This window comes from Hetaerina americana, unplaced genomic scaffold (assembly GCF_022747635.1).
Source record: "Hetaerina americana unplaced genomic scaffold, ioHetAmer1.1.p SCAF_11, whole genome shotgun sequence".
Classification (NCBI taxonomy): domain Eukaryota; kingdom Metazoa; phylum Arthropoda; class Insecta; order Odonata; family Calopterygidae; genus Hetaerina; species Hetaerina americana.
Genome location: NW_027286181.1, coordinates 24,765,773 through 24,781,072, shown reverse-complemented (window position 1 = coordinate 24,781,072; position 15,300 = coordinate 24,765,773). Strand labels below are relative to the sequence as shown.

The 15,300-nt window shown below is 41.1% G+C and overlaps 1 protein-coding gene across 1 annotated transcript; it reads right to left on the bottom strand.

The window, feature by feature from the left end:
• Nucleotides 1-2,529: 2,529 nt before the first annotated feature.
• Nucleotides 2,530-14,579, bottom strand: LOC139701104 (UDP-glycosyltransferase UGT5-like). Its single transcript, XM_071599680.1, has 4 exons — nucleotides 13,743-14,579; nucleotides 11,031-11,259; nucleotides 7,397-7,616; nucleotides 2,530-2,686 (listed from the first exon to the last, which is right to left on the bottom strand). The coding sequence occupies exons 1-4, from the start codon at nucleotides 14,577-14,579 to the stop codon at nucleotides 2,530-2,532; spliced, it is 1,443 nt and encodes a 480-aa protein (XP_071455781.1).
• Nucleotides 14,580-15,300: the final 721 nt, after the last annotated feature.

The following is a 15,300-nucleotide window of genomic DNA, read 5'->3' as shown; positions in this document are numbered from 1 at the left end:
CTTAATCATCAGCAAGCCTAACTGATATTACGAATTCCTCGATAACTAGGGATGTCGCTGAAGTTTTATTCGAGTTAACGGATGGTGACCTAACACCCGCCGCCACACACCCTTGCGGCGGCTTGCGGGGTATTATGTAGATAGATACAGGGTCGCACCCAAAAATGGTGGGACTGATTTTCTCTGGCGCGAACGGAGCGGTGGAGGGGGGTCTGTCTGGCAGGTTAAGGTAGAGGGGGCTCTTAGCAACAGACCAACACCAACCTCAGTTGCCTGCAGGCTGTCGTTGAGTGAGGACACCGTTTTTAGTGAAGCAAGTTTTTTGTCCGCGTCGAAAAACAAAATGAATCTCAATTTAGAGCAACGTTATTCCGTGAAGTTTTGTGCGAAACTCGGGAAGACGGCAACTGAGACCCTCGATATGATCAAGCAGGCTTATGGGGACACTGCCTTAAGCCGTTCCACAGTATTTGAGTGGCACAAGTTGTTTAAAGAGGGTAGGGAGCTCGTTGAAGACGACCATCGCTCCAGACGGCCGTCGACGGCAAGAACCGACACGAATGTGGACAGAGTGAGGACACTGCTGAACACAGACCGACGCTTAACCAGTGAAGAAATTGCAGACCAGTTGGGTCTGTCTGCATCCAACGTCCAACGCGTTATTTCACAGGATTTGGCCATGCGCAAGGTGTGCGCCAAGATGGTGCCGAAAATTCTGCCATGGCGCGCTCGTCGTCAGACAGCTCCTGGCCAAATACGGCGTTGCCACGTTGCCGCACCCGCCCTATTCTCCCTATCTGGCACCACCGGACTTCTTCTTCTTCCCCCTGATGAAAAGACAGCTCAACGGACGACGTTTTGACTCGATAAAGGCCGTTCAAGAGGCTTCGACGAGGGTCATCAACGGCATCCCCAAAGAAAATTTCCAGCGGGCGTACGGGGAATGGGAGCAACGTTATACTAAGTGTGTAGCAGCTCAAGGAGCATACTTTGAAGATTATTAAGTCGATGTAAGTATATCGTTAATAAAATTCTTGTAAAAAAACCAGTCCTACCACTTTTGGGTGCGACCCTGTATATAGATAAAGCTCTCGCTTTGACGGATATCAAGTTGATCGGTGTTCATTTCGACCAAAAATTAACACCATTTTTCTAACCAATTATGAAAATACGCAACGATCAAGGGACATTCCACTGATTATTTATTAACCTTGAGTCATAGGATGGTTTGCGGAATAATAGGCTTTTTGGAATATCCTGGTGTTTTAAGGAGTTCATTTTTTTAAATACTCCACATAGTCTGATCGAAGAAAATTCGGTGGGATAAAAAACTGATAAAGGATGAGATGAGTATATTGTTCGTATACCAACAAAAGGGGGATCGAGATGGTGCGGGGGCTAACGTACTGGCTTCCCACCCTGAGGGCGCGGGTTCAAATCCCGGCGGTGTTGAATATTTTTCAGAGGTATCTCGATCCCTACTTGAGGTGCTTTGTGGAGGGCACTTTGAGTGAGTACGCCGTCCGTCGGATGGGACGTTAAGCCGCGGACCCCTTGGCGCCTTTCGTAAAGAGTAGGCTAATGCCGACGCCGGGTTTCTCTCCACCCTTCATCCTTTCCTGTCCTTCCCCTATGGCGCAAATGACCTTAGCTGTCGGTCGCCTCCCCTCAAAACTACTACTACCAACAAAAGTGCATAACAGTTTTAGGTTTAATTATGTTGAATCCCTTCTTTATGAGGGTAAACAAGAAACTTTACACTATTTCACGACTATGGTTTCGATGCTATGCATCATCATCAGATTGTGGAAGTGTAAAGTTTCTTTTTTACCCTAACAACAAAAGTACCTTTTATGTGCATCTAGGTGTATCAACGAAAAGGGTAAAGGAGTCACATTAGATAATCATGTATTAAAAACGTCCACTTCAGGTTGATTTGAGCATCACTTAATATTACGACCATTTATATAAACCTTATAATCGTAGCTTTTCGTATAAAACGATTTCGTCAACAGAATAAGTCACAGTTGGTTTAATTTCTAAGGTCAAATCGTTTCATATAACTTCGGCGACGATAAATATGGATAATTATCACTTGTGTATCACGCCACAGGCTGAGTTCAGCTTATTTATTCCAACGTATTTCTTTACCAATGAACACTGTGTCCCGTGATGCCGTTCACCACTTCTTAATGCAACTGTAATCAACAATATCACGAGGCACCAAATTCCTCAGGGTGTTAACCATTCGATGAGCTGCGAAAATAAAATAAAATTGGAATAGGTCATTGTTAATATTTATTGAAATTGACCTTAAATTGTGGAGTGATGGAAAATAATGTACAAGCTGGAAACGCTAAGAAAGTTTCCTTAAAATGAAAATGAGGGACATTATCGATTCTTTTTCTTGGGATTAGTCATCTTTCTTCTAGAGTTGCACAATTTCTTGGTAGCTTTGAAACAGGCAAAGGCGATTCCCCAGCTAATCAATGATGGTATCACGACGAGAACGAAGAGAACGTCAAGCATTCAGATCTGGTACCACTGGAGGTAGAAGGCGGCCGGTTTGAGGTGCTTCGCCCCCTTAAGTCTGATAACGTACTCTATCCAATAGATTGCCCTCTCCAGTGGGTCGTCCTTCTGGTCCGTCACTATGGCCTGCAACCGCTTCATGTTCTCGGAATAACTGCGGAAGGCAATAGAGTAATTGTAACATGAAAAACGTTACTCCGACTATTTAAATAAATAATAGATTGGCTCATTACCCAAAAAAGTGGTTAAAACCCTTACCGTGTGACCGCATGGGAATTCTATTAGAGAATGTAGTGCTTGTTACAGTATGCTGACTCTGCTTTGTTTGTTTTTAAGCTGCCCCTTCCATCCCTCGTCTCTCTCTGTGCCCCCCCTCACCAAACAAGGCTGCACGTAGTGGGAGGGGGACCCTCCCATTACCTGCAGTCTTGTGTCACATTCCCTACCTTGGTGCCTTAGGGGCGGAGACCAGGACAGTATGTTGCATATCCATGTGGTAGTGGAATTTCGCCTCCTTACTTTTCAAATTCTAGTTAGCACTTTATTGGATAGATTTTTACTACATTCTAAGGTCACGTATTTTTTAGGCGATAGTATATTTATTTACATGCGTGCATGTTCAAAAGGCTTTTGTATGAATGTATACGCCACTTTGGGTGCAGGTTAGAATAAATATATTCATTTTGCATGTGGTTTTATTGTCTTTTACGGGTGATGACCTAACTTCCGCCGCCACACGCCCCTGCGGCGGCTTGCGGTGTAATACGCGGATGTAGATGTACTATTTGGGGGAATAAGATTGAGAAAGGAGTGGAAAAGTTATAAGTTTAAAACGCCCTTGTAGTTACTGTGAACACTATAGATAGATATTATATATGTTATGTACATAATTCTGTGTGCTTTATTTAACAATGTTGAGGACAGGAAAATTAGAGAATATTAAGCGAGAGATGGAAATATAGATAATTTTGGTCAATGCGAGGTGAGATGGAAGGATAGCGGGAATTACTGGAGTGATAATTATAGAATAATATGCAGCGGTGGGAATGAAAGCCAACGAGGGGTTGTCATAATATTAAAGAAAGAGGCAGGAAGAAGCGTAGTCAACACAGAGCAAACAACGGAAAGAATATTACTTGTAGAGATAAAAGCAGAACCGACGAACTTGGCCATTGTTCTGGTATACATGCCCCCGTGCAATCATAAGGAGAAAAAAGTGGATAGGGTATCGATCAGTTAGAGGACATGATCAAATGTGTTCCTATAGGGAAACATTTGATAGTGATGGGAGATTGGAATGCGACGGTTGGCGAAGAAGGAGATGGTGAGGAGGTGGGGGACTACGGTTTAGGCACGAGGAATGACCGCGGGGAGAAAGCAATTGAGTTCTGCAGGAGACAGGGGTTAGTCATCACCAACAATTGGTTTAGACACCGCATAAGGTGTAGGTATACATGGAAAATGCCAGGTGACTCAGAAAGGTATCAGTGAGATTATATTCTCGTTAGGCACAGGTTTAGGAATAGTGTGATCAATTCGCGCAGCTTCCTGGGAGCGGATGCGGACTAATATCACAATTTGGTTGTAATGAATTGTAGCCTCCGTTTTAAAAATATGACGTAGGGGCGGCTATTTGGGAAAAGGAATGTAGAAGCATTAAATGGATTGACAAGGAAGGAGTATCAGCAGGCTGTAGAGAAAATTATGGATGAGTTTAAAGAGCTGATTACTATCAGAGAAAAATGGGAATAAATAAAAAAGGGATCTCGAAAGCCGTAAAAGAAACTATAGGAACCTTAAATGGGAAAAGGACAAAGAAACCATGGATCACGGATGAGATGATTAAAAAGATAGATGAGAGAAGAAAATGGAATAATGTAAACACAGAGTTAGGCAAAGTGAAGTACAAAGAGTAAAACAATAAATTGAGGCGGGCAACAAATAAAGCAAAAAAAGCATGGTGGAAGACGCAGTGAGGAGATATGGCAAATTTGGAGTAGGGTGAATTTGGTGCGCTATACAGTAAGGTTAAATCACTATTCGGAAGTAAGAAGAGAAGATCTGTGCTAACAGTTAGAGATAAGTCGGATAAGATAATAGTTGACACAGGAAAGATCTAAGAGAGATAGAAGGAATATATAGAAGAACTGTATAGTAAAGAACTTAGACCAACAAAGTTAGACATAGAAAGAGAACATGACGTTTAGGAAGATAGCTTAGGTCCAGGCATACTTGACGATGAGATAGAAAGGGCATTAAGGGAGATGAAACTAAATAAGGCCGTAGGGGTGGATAACATTTCTGCGGAACTACTGAAATGTTTAGGAAAACGTGGGAGGAAGACTCTACATGGATATATGTTCCACTATTCCTTGCATCAATGAGAAAGGAATGGGGCCGGAAGACTTTGTGAGATCAATGTTAGTTCCTATTCCGAAAAAAGTAAAGGCCACGTCATGTGAGGACTATAGGACAATAAGTTTGATATCCAACGCAGCTAAATTTGTACTCAGGATCGTAAACAAAAGAATGAAGAGCAAGGCAAATGATTACTTAGGGGATGATCAGTTTGGGTTTAGGAAGGGGAGAGGTACGCGTGATGCATTGCAGTAATGAGATTATTAATAGAGAGGAATATAGAACACAATCAGATATAACCCGGTGGAGGACCCTAAAGGAATTCACGCAGATGATACGCCGGGAAAATACCAAATCTTTTCCCACGTATTTGCATGTTTCGCAGGTTTCGAAAAGGCGTTTGATGGAGTGAATTGATAAAAACTCTTGAGTATATTGCAGAAAATAGGAATAGATTGGAGGGAAAGGAGGCTAATCCACAACCTGTACATGTCTTAGACTACTCAAGCGCGAATGGGGAACGGGGAGTCCGGATGGGCAGTGTTAGGAAGAGGTGTAAGGCAGGGTTGCACATTATCACCGTTGCTGTTCAACCTATATGCAGAGGAAATGATTAAATAGGCATGGGAAGAACTGGAGGTAGGAATGAAAGTGGGCGGGGAATTAGTAAAATCATTTAGGTTTGCTGATGACCAAGCTTTAGTTTGTCAGTCTGCCATGGGATTGCAAGCATTGCTGAGTGAATTGGAAATCAGTGCGACAGATATGGGATGAGAATCAATGTTAATAAATCAATGGTAATGCGATTTTCCAGACGGAGAAAAGCCAAGCTTAACATTAAAATAGGAGGGCAAAAACTAGAGCAGGTAGAACAGTTTACGTATCTCGGAAATGTTTTGGACCAACACGGTCAACGTAGTAGGGACGTAAGGAGAAGAATTGCACTAGGGAAAGAGGCTTTCACAAGGAGGAGGGAGTTGATGACAGGGACGTTGAGTAAGGATATTAAGAAAAGACTCGTAAAAACTTTGATATGGAGCGTAGCTATGTACGGCGCGGAAACGTGGTCATTGAAGCAGGAGGATAGACGTAGACTGGAGGCTTTTGAAATGTGGGTGTGGAGACGGATGGAGAAGGTGAAATGGGCAGGGAAGAAAACAAACGAGGAAGTACTTGGTATGGTGGGCGAGGAGAGGGGTTTGTTGAGAGAAATCCTAAGGAGGCAGGGAAATGGATGAAGTGCGTACTGATCGGCAGTGCGCTGTTAAAGACTGTAAGAGAGGGGGTGCTGTTAGGCAAACGAGGAAAGGGCAGGATCAGGATAGGTACCTGTATGTTGGACGGGTTGAAGAGAGGAAGGAAGTTCACAGAGATGAAGGACTTAATGAAGAGTAGGTTGCTGGATTGTTTTTTTTTGGAGTAAAATATATTTATTTGGTAATTGTGTCAATGCAAAACCTACCTTAACCGGTAGATTGCCTATTTCGCTCAATAATGTGAGCCGTGAATGGACTTGTTGAGATCCAACTTCGAATGAAGTGAAAAGCCGCCGCAGGAAAGACTACAGTTTCTTCTCGCGGGTATAGTATTTTAAAAGTATTTTTATTATCCTGAAAGCCACCGCTAGGGTTGTGACCGGAGGTGAATCCACACCAGGCTAGTTTTTTAACAGAATATTTTCACCTCTACCGCGGTCGGACAATAGTACCCTGATCCCTTATCGATTGCGGAAAAAAGTTATATCTTGAATCTACCTGTTGTGCACTTAATCTCTCTAATTTTATTGATATATTCTCGCCCACCGTGGTACGATGGGGGTAATAATACATTTTCAACATCTCTGAGAAAGATACATGATAGATGTACGTCTAAAATGCTTTCGGATTCTCTTTCAAAATTTCCGCTAATCTTTTACTTTTGAATTTGCAAAACGCTTTCCGAAATTCATTCTTGACATTCGCCCTAGGTATTTTGTGATAATTAGTGACCTCATCCCTTTTGTCTCATTGAGATATCATCCCTAATATTTTTCATCTTGGCGTGACATAGCCTTTGAAGTCGCAATGCTTTTCTAACATCCGCGTTGTACCATCTCAAGTTCCGTGTTTTCTTATATGAATTCACTGTGAATGAACTTGCTGACTGTTGAGCGCGTGATCTCAAGGAATTGATTCCACGTATCCACATTATTTCGATTATTACTATCTTTCTTAAAATTTGCAAGTAACTCTGTAGCACGCATTATAGGCCATTATAGTCCCCTTCTTTAAAGAAGTAAGTTTTTTTTAGGTTTCTTATTTGAAACCTTAAAAAGCGAAAACTTAGTTTTTACCTCACTGTATTCACCAATCCCTTTTATAGTTTCTATAGTTAAGACTTTTTCGTCGGTAAAGTATCTTTCAATGAACTAGTAAAGCATTAATATTAGAAACAACACATAGAATAGATTTTTTTTCATTTACTTTCATTCGATCTGCTATGATTAGTCAATCTCCCGTGCTCTTACGTGGGGTCATCCAAGACTACTTTGACGGCGTTGAGAATGTTGCTTGCTGTTAAATTTTCCGCGTCAAATTGAACTCCCACTCCTAGATGACGGATCCTCTTCATGTTCATCTCCTGGTCTCCGTAATGAGGGATTCCTATAATCGGCACGCCCCTGCTGGCCGCCTCCTGGAAACTCAGGAGTCCTCCGTGGGAGATGAACATTTTAACGTTCGGGTGCGCTGCAAAGGATGCAATTGAGACATGAATTTGTAACGTTCCAGGGTAATAAATAGTTAAAAATTCTAAACATTTTGAATATGAGACTACGATTTTTTTCTGTGATTATTTTAAGACGATTCTTCTTAGATTGTTACAAGCGTGTAAACAACGCTCCAGCAAATCGAATCTTCTTTCGGCACACATCAGAACTCAGTGTAATGATAATGCCCACGAGTATGTAACATAGAGACATATACGTGACTATGGAAAATAATATTGTTCCACTAATCAGAAAAGTAGTTAACATGGATAGCAATACATCTGTGCACTGCAAATTAGCCTGTCTGTAATATTAATACTACTTTGATCTGAAAGATAAATAAAAAAAAGTATTTTCATGTGAACATCGCTCTGCGTGTTCATTGTACATACAAATGAGGGTTGAAATTCAACAATGATAGGAATTCAATCATTCAAAAATGACAGAAATACATTAAGATCGATATTTAATGACAGAGCATCTAGATATATTTCACTTAAAATACGCTACAAGTTTATAGAACAGGAAACGAACAATAATTTCGAAATTTAAAAAGAAACGAGTTCGATATTGCATTAAAAATAAGCGTAATTTTTTTGATAGTCGTTTCTTCACCGCCAAAGCTCAAATATTCTTCCACGAAAACAGTCTCACTCTTACCAGGGAAAGGCGGTATTTAAGGCTTCAAAGGCATCTCCGTCACGTGGACCACTTTATTATGCATTTTATCTCTCCCCCAATTAATTTAAAGACAGTTAGTTATGTAGAACAACATATTCGCCCGTAGCTCTACAGATAAAATCAACGCTGCCATAACTCATACACAGCAATACTGACACACATCATTCGCGATATTTGTTGACGGAGGATGTTCGGGTTAATGACATATTTCAGTAATTTGTCATGAATCAATAATTTTGATTATCCTTGATCACCAAGTAACGTCTTGTGAAAATTCTCATTATTGAAACTTCCAATGCAAGGTATTGAAGCAATTATTTATCTGATAAAAGAATTTCAAAATGTTGGTTTCATATCTGATACCATTACTAATTCATCATCGCATTTCAAATCAAAACGTTCTCCATGGATCTTTCCTGCCTCCTTTTGATTTTTCCCAGCAACTCTCTCTCTCTTCTCGCATCTTGCCAGGCGTAGTACTGCTTCATTTGCTTTCATTTCTATCCATTTAACTCCTCAATCCTCTCCACACCCACATCTCAAAAGCCTACAATCCATCCCTATCATCCTGCTTAAATGACTATCTTTCCGCGTCGCATAAAACCTTGCTTCATATTAAACTTTTGGCAAGCCTTATCTTATGATACGAACTTACTCGAAAGTCCCTGTGTATCATTTCTTCTTCTCTGTGAAAGTTGCTTTGCCTATGACTTTGTTCACTTTGTTTCGAAACACTTCTAAGATATGTGGACTGCTCCGCCAGGTCTGACTTTTGCCCTCCTATTTTAATGTTTAACTTAGCCTGTTTACTTCTTACAAACCGTAATCTTAGCTTCGTTTGCATTGATTTTCATTCACTACCCATGCTGCATGGCAGGAGCCAGACGAAAAGTAGTTTTCACAGCGTCTGTTCCTCAATGAGGCGGCTGTAAAGGCGTCTGATTCCAATGGTGATTGAGTGACGATATCACGTCGAGGAAAGCAGTGAAAAATCACCTCTATTATTTACCTAATTAATTATGATGGAGACAAGTATATTAATGATAGCTTCGATAATTAGATAAGATGAGGGAATGGGGAGACATATCCGACGGATAAATACAATTGAGGAAGGTTAAAGAACCGAAACTTGTTCCCCAACTCAAATAATTTATGGGGGTTCCCAAAGGGTCCTCACACCTCCAAGAACTTACTCCTAAACAGTATCCGCAAGGGCGTATTGGAGGGGTTCCAGAGCACTGGTCATGCACGCACAAATATTAGTTCATGCATGCATTTTATTATATATTTTCTCATGCACATAAACACTTGTACACGTACCCATATCTATGTCTATGTAGTTCATAAAATAGTTGGTGCATATAACCAAATCGTTAAAATTTGGTCTCTTAAGTGAATAAAATGAGTTCGATTTTGTAGATTACGTATCGTGGGATGGAAGAACAAGTGCTTGAATCTGTCTGTCACTATGTCTGCGTTTTTATCTCAGTGGTCGAATCTGCCGGTATGATTCGTGGCCATGGTATCTCCCAAGGTTTCGCAAGGAACTTACGTGAGCTGTATCCAAGTCTCGCTTGCTCTCTTCGCGAATCAAGGGGCTCCCAACTGCATAATACTCACTTTGCAGAAAGAAAAATGGTGAAACTGTATTCCTTAATCTTCATATTAGTAATAATAAAATTGATTAGGTGCGTGCATTATTAACATTCAATATTGATTGCAACCATAACTTCTTGAACGTGGTGCCAAGCTGCTGACGTGGTCAATCTATATTGTAAGGATATGCATTTTAGTCTGTGTTTAGAGCGGCATCGCCAGACTTTTCTATCCCATAATGATGTGAAATAATTATCATAATGTGCGACTAATAATGTAAATCAATACACTTATTAGAGAGAAAAATAAACGAGCAGTCTTTAAAAATAAGAAGGAGTTCAAGAGGTTGTAATTAGTTTGGTGTAAAATAAAATAATTGGCTGTCACCGTCAGAGCATGCTCCTTTCATAGGTAGTCACATAGGTAGTATATGCTGTGAGGACTGGAAGGATCCAGCGTTTTGGAATTGGATAGCTGACAATGATTTACGGTAGTCCACCATTTAAGCTAGATTTCTATACCTCACATACATTGACATAATCTGACAACCCACACTCTGAAATATACGCTTTTACAATTTTGCATACTTCCTTCCTCCCTTCATTCCGTCCAACTGCCTATGCAACTGCCTGCATTTTCCCCTCTATTACAGTCTTAAATATATTATCGCTAATAGAAATGCTCTGGATCCAATTTTCTAGCTTAATTTGTATTTCCCAAAACAATCCTGTGTCCTTCCTCACAATGCCTCTTTGTGCCTCTTAGTAAGTTTTCCTGTTCGTCCATTTTACTTTCTATCTCCTTTTCCACACTCCAAAAACCTCCAATCTACGTCTACTATCTTGACTCAGTCACATAAATCCCGCGCCTTACAAGACTACACTCCATATAGACGTTGTTAATAATCTTTTATCAACGCACGACGCAGCGATTCCCATTTAACATTATAGCATAAAGAAATAGTTAGAGTACATAGTAAAAGAGATCGACTCGAGAATGTTTTTTCCTCCTCGAGCAGTTCACGTCCACATGACAAAGAGTTATACTCTACATGCACAAGCTGTTCCTAGCAACCCCTGCCAAGCGCGGGTTCTTGTGAAGACGTGAATGGACTTACCGAGGACGTCCTGCTGAGGGACCCACTTCTCGAGCCGCACGTTTATCGATTGCCCTGGAATGGGATTCTCCCCTTCCCATTTCCACAGAACTCTTTGTTTCACCCGGGAGAAGGCGTCGATCAGCTGATCCCTAGTCTCCTTCGGGAGACGGGAGCTCCTCAGGATGGAACCCAGGCTGAAGTAAATGACTCCGTCCTTGTTGGCCCCGTCCAAGAAGGCCTTGAGATCCTGCAATGAGGGACACAAAATTCAACGCATCTTAAAGTGAACACACTCAATTTCCTATCAGAACACCATCATTTCTTTTCGGGAGGTATAAGTTTAAATTTTATTTCACTATCATGTTTATATAATTATTTTTATTATATTTGGACGGTGAGCACACTTCAGTTGATGAACAAATTTTCAAGTAGCTTTTTGTGTACTCACCAATGGAACATGCCAAAATAGCTTCTTATTAAATTGGTAAATTTACCTATCTCGTATTTGTTCTGAGCCAAAATTATCAAAGTAGTATCGGGGCATTAGGAGACATATTGCTTTAGACAAGAGGCTTTCTAAATAAGGAGGGAAAAGATGACAGGGAGTTTTAAGGGAAGATTTTAAGAAAAGTCTCGTCAAAACTTTGAAATGGAGCGTGATTTTATATGGTGGGGAAACGTGGTCGATTATAAATAAGTTAGATCGGGAGCTTTTGAAATTTGAGCGTGAAGACGGATGGAAAGGGTTAAATGAACAGAAAGGAAAACAAACGAAAAAATACGTGTACTAGTATCGCCGGAAAGGGAGGGTTGTTTGGAAAAATCAAAATGAGGCAGTGGCAGAAAGATGAACGCAGTGTGTTTTGACTGGCGATGGGATGTTGAAGACTGTGATTGAGGGCAGGACGTTAGGCAATTGAGGAAGGGGTAGGGATACGATATTAATGTTGGACGGAATGAAGGGAGGAAGGAAGTATGCGGAATTGAAGAGGGGTTTATTGTATAGTCAGATATCAGATTGTGTTTTGTTGGGAGAAGCATAGAAATGGGCAGTTTGTGTCCATCGAAAAACTGCTTCGAATGGTATAATACAAGTGACCATAATAGTGGCCGTATCACGATGATACCAAATTAATTATGGCAATTAATTATGGTAATTAATTGGCAAAACATGTAATGGTAATCATATAATAGAGTCACTATTTTCGTGAAATACTACCTTGATCAAAAATTTCCCGGAATTTATTCAGAAAATTAAAAATACAAGTTTATTCATCTAAATCTATATTGTCCCCTTCAAAGTAATCCCCATCGGCTGCAACACACTTATGCCAGCGCTTGATCCAATCCTCGAAACATTTTTTATATTCGGTTTTCGGTATGTCCATCAGTGCTTCCTGCGATTTTTCCATTACTTCCTCTCGGCTGCTAAAACGCGTTCCCCGTAATGGTTTTTTAACTCGATTGAACAGAAAGAGGTCACAGGGAGCCAAATCAGGTGAATTCGGTGGCTGTTGGATGGTATTTGTTGCATTTTTCGTCAAAAAATTACGAATAATGATAGCACTGTGCGACGGTGCGTTATGATGGTGCAAAATCCACGAGTTTTCTGCCCACATTTCTGGTCTCTTTCGGCGAATTGCTTCACGCAAACGTCTCATAACGCCCAAATAATACTCTTTGTTTACTGTCTGGCCTTCTGGCAAAAATTCATGATGCACTACGCCGTTGTAATCCATGAAAACCGTCAGCATTGCCTTCTTTTTTGACTGAAAACGACGTGGTTTTTTTGGTCTCGGCTCATTTGGTGAACGCCATTCACTTGCCTGATGTCTGGATTGCGTGTCGTACTCATAAACCCACGTCTCGTCTCCAGTAATGATCCTTTTGATGAATGTGGGATCGGATTCAGCCTCGCAAATCATGTCTTTTGCGACGTCAACACGGTCTCTTTTTTGCATGAAATTGAGGTCTTTTGGCACCAACTTTGCTGCTACACGACGGAAACCCAAATCATTAACCACAATGTCTTGGGCGGATCCATAGGCAATGTTCAAGTCCTCCGCTATTTCTCTGATGGTTAATTTGCGGTTATTGACCAACATTTCTTTTACTTTATCAATTTTTTCACCGACTTTCGATGTCGATGGTCTGCCACTGCGTTCATCATCTTCGATTGACTCACGACCACTTCTGAACCGCTCGTGCCACTGGTAAACGACCGTTTTTTTTAGAGAATCGTTGCCGAAACACTTTTCCGACATTTCCAACGTCCGTGCGCCACTAAATCCGTTTTTTACGCAAAATTTAATACAAGTTCGTTGTTGCAAATTTAAATCCATTTCTGCAATTGTAAAAAATCGCCAACACACACAGAGATAGATGTACTCTTGGCTACGTAACTTTTGCAAATGTCAAGTTATGACACTAAGATTTAAAGGGAATATCAACAACAGATGCACCAATTTAACAAAAAAAACAGAACTCAAATCGGAACGATGGGAGCGCCACACGGTGGTTATTCCGGGAACTTTTTGATCAAGGTAGTATTAAGACCTTGATAGTTTCATTCATTTTCTGCGAATTAGATTGATGCATAATGATATTCCGCAAGACCCGGTGAAAATAAATTTGCATTAGCATCAAAGTTTGCATATTTTCATTGAAAGCAAAGGTAATCGAGAGTGTTTCAAAAGCCGCTTGACGATCTGTTCACAAAGTTATTCTCACCTTGGGTAGCTCCTTCGGCGGCTTGATGTGCAACCCGCCGGCTTCGATGAGGCACGGAACTAATGGCCGCGCTTGGTTGATGGAAAGGTGATTGTTAAGAACAGCAAGACTGACGTACTCCTCCAGTTCAGAGATGGACGGGGTATCTTCTCCGAACTCCCGACGCATGTTGTACTCCATCAGTGATTCCGTGTAATATTTATAGAAGATCAAAGATACAAGGTAGAACAACGTGTTGATGACTCTCTCCTTGAAATTCATTCGGTCGCCGTAACCCGTCATGGTGTCGGCGAAGTAAGATGGCAGCATAACGTTACCAACCGCGCTGTTTATGGGAGGCAATGATCCAGAAGGTGATACTAGAACTATGGGTGCGTTGTATATTCTGGCGAAGGGATAGAGGCACTCCGAGAAGAAACTGCTCATTAAAATAAGGTCGTATTTAACTCCAACTCCGGGTTTAACTAAAGCTTTCACTTGTTCCTTTTGCATCATTACTCGACAAACCATATCTATTAACCCACGAATTTCGAAAAACATGTCATAGAGCCCCACTTTCTTCGTGGTATTTAATACGCTGAAAGCGTGCGACACTATATCGCTGACGTCGATCTGGTGGTAGTTGAGTGGAGGTGATTGGAGGGGTTGGGAAGTGACCACCGTGAAATGGTGTCCTTTTTGAACCAATGCATTGGTAATGCTTCCGTAAACATTTTTGTGGCTCCTACTGGCGTATGGGAACAGCCCAAGGATGTTGGCTGCACTCGTGGCTTCTCCTTGTAAGAGTATGGTTAGGAGACTCAATATCCAGGCATTCCGCCACATTTTTCCCTCCATTCCTGCAATGAAATCGATGAGTAAAAAAAGAATTTCGCTGCTATTTAGTTTAATGGATTTTGAATGGAAGTTTACAGGGAATACATAAAGTCGGTTCGTTTTGCGGAAGATCTTGATTTATTTATCCAGCCAGCCAAAGGGTTGCGAACAATTTCGAACGCATTGGAAAGTCAGGGCGATAGATATGGGATGAGAATAAATATAAACAAAACAAAGGTTATGGTTTTCGAAAAAGAGAAAGGTTGAATAAAAAAATCAAAAAAGGAGTTCATAAACTAAATCAGGCGGAACTGATTGCCTATCTCGGAGGTCCTTTGGACTGAAATTGTCAAAGTAATCGGGACATCAGAAGAAGAATTGGGTTAGGTTGGCAAAGAAGCTTTCCCTAGGAGTTTGCAGTTGGTGGTAGGGACGTTGAGCATGACATTTCTTTGTAACTTCTGCCCACCCTCATACTGTCTGATAAGCCTATTGCTTCATCTACTCCGCTTACCCATCGTCCTCCCCTCTATCACTTCCTTCAACATTCCAAATCAACTTCTTCAACACATCAACTTCTAAGTACTTCTTAAGCTCAATTTTTCTGCCTTTTACGAACTTCTCCCAGCGGTATCCTCGATTCTTCCTCTGATTATTACTGTGAGGGGCTGATTTCCTTTCTTTGGTGATGGCACTGATTGCGAGTATTATCTTAACTTGAGGATATTGGAGGATGAAGTCG

What these genes read in the sequence shown, in the direction of transcription:
- LOC139701104 (XM_071599680.1), bottom strand. Translation starts at nt 14,579, where the DNA reads ATGGAGGGAAAAATGTGGCGGAATGCCTGGATATTGAGTCTCCTAACC. An exon ending in CGCCGAAGGAGCTACCCAAG is followed by an intron (nt 11,260 to 13,742) that starts GTGAGAATAACT and finishes CCCTCATTGCAG; the next exon opens with GATCTCAAGGCCTTCTTGGA. An exon ending in CCCTCAGCAGGACGTCCTCG is followed by an intron (nt 7,617 to 11,030) that starts GTAAGTCCATTC and finishes CATCCTTTGCAG; the next exon opens with CGCACCCGAACGTTAAAATG.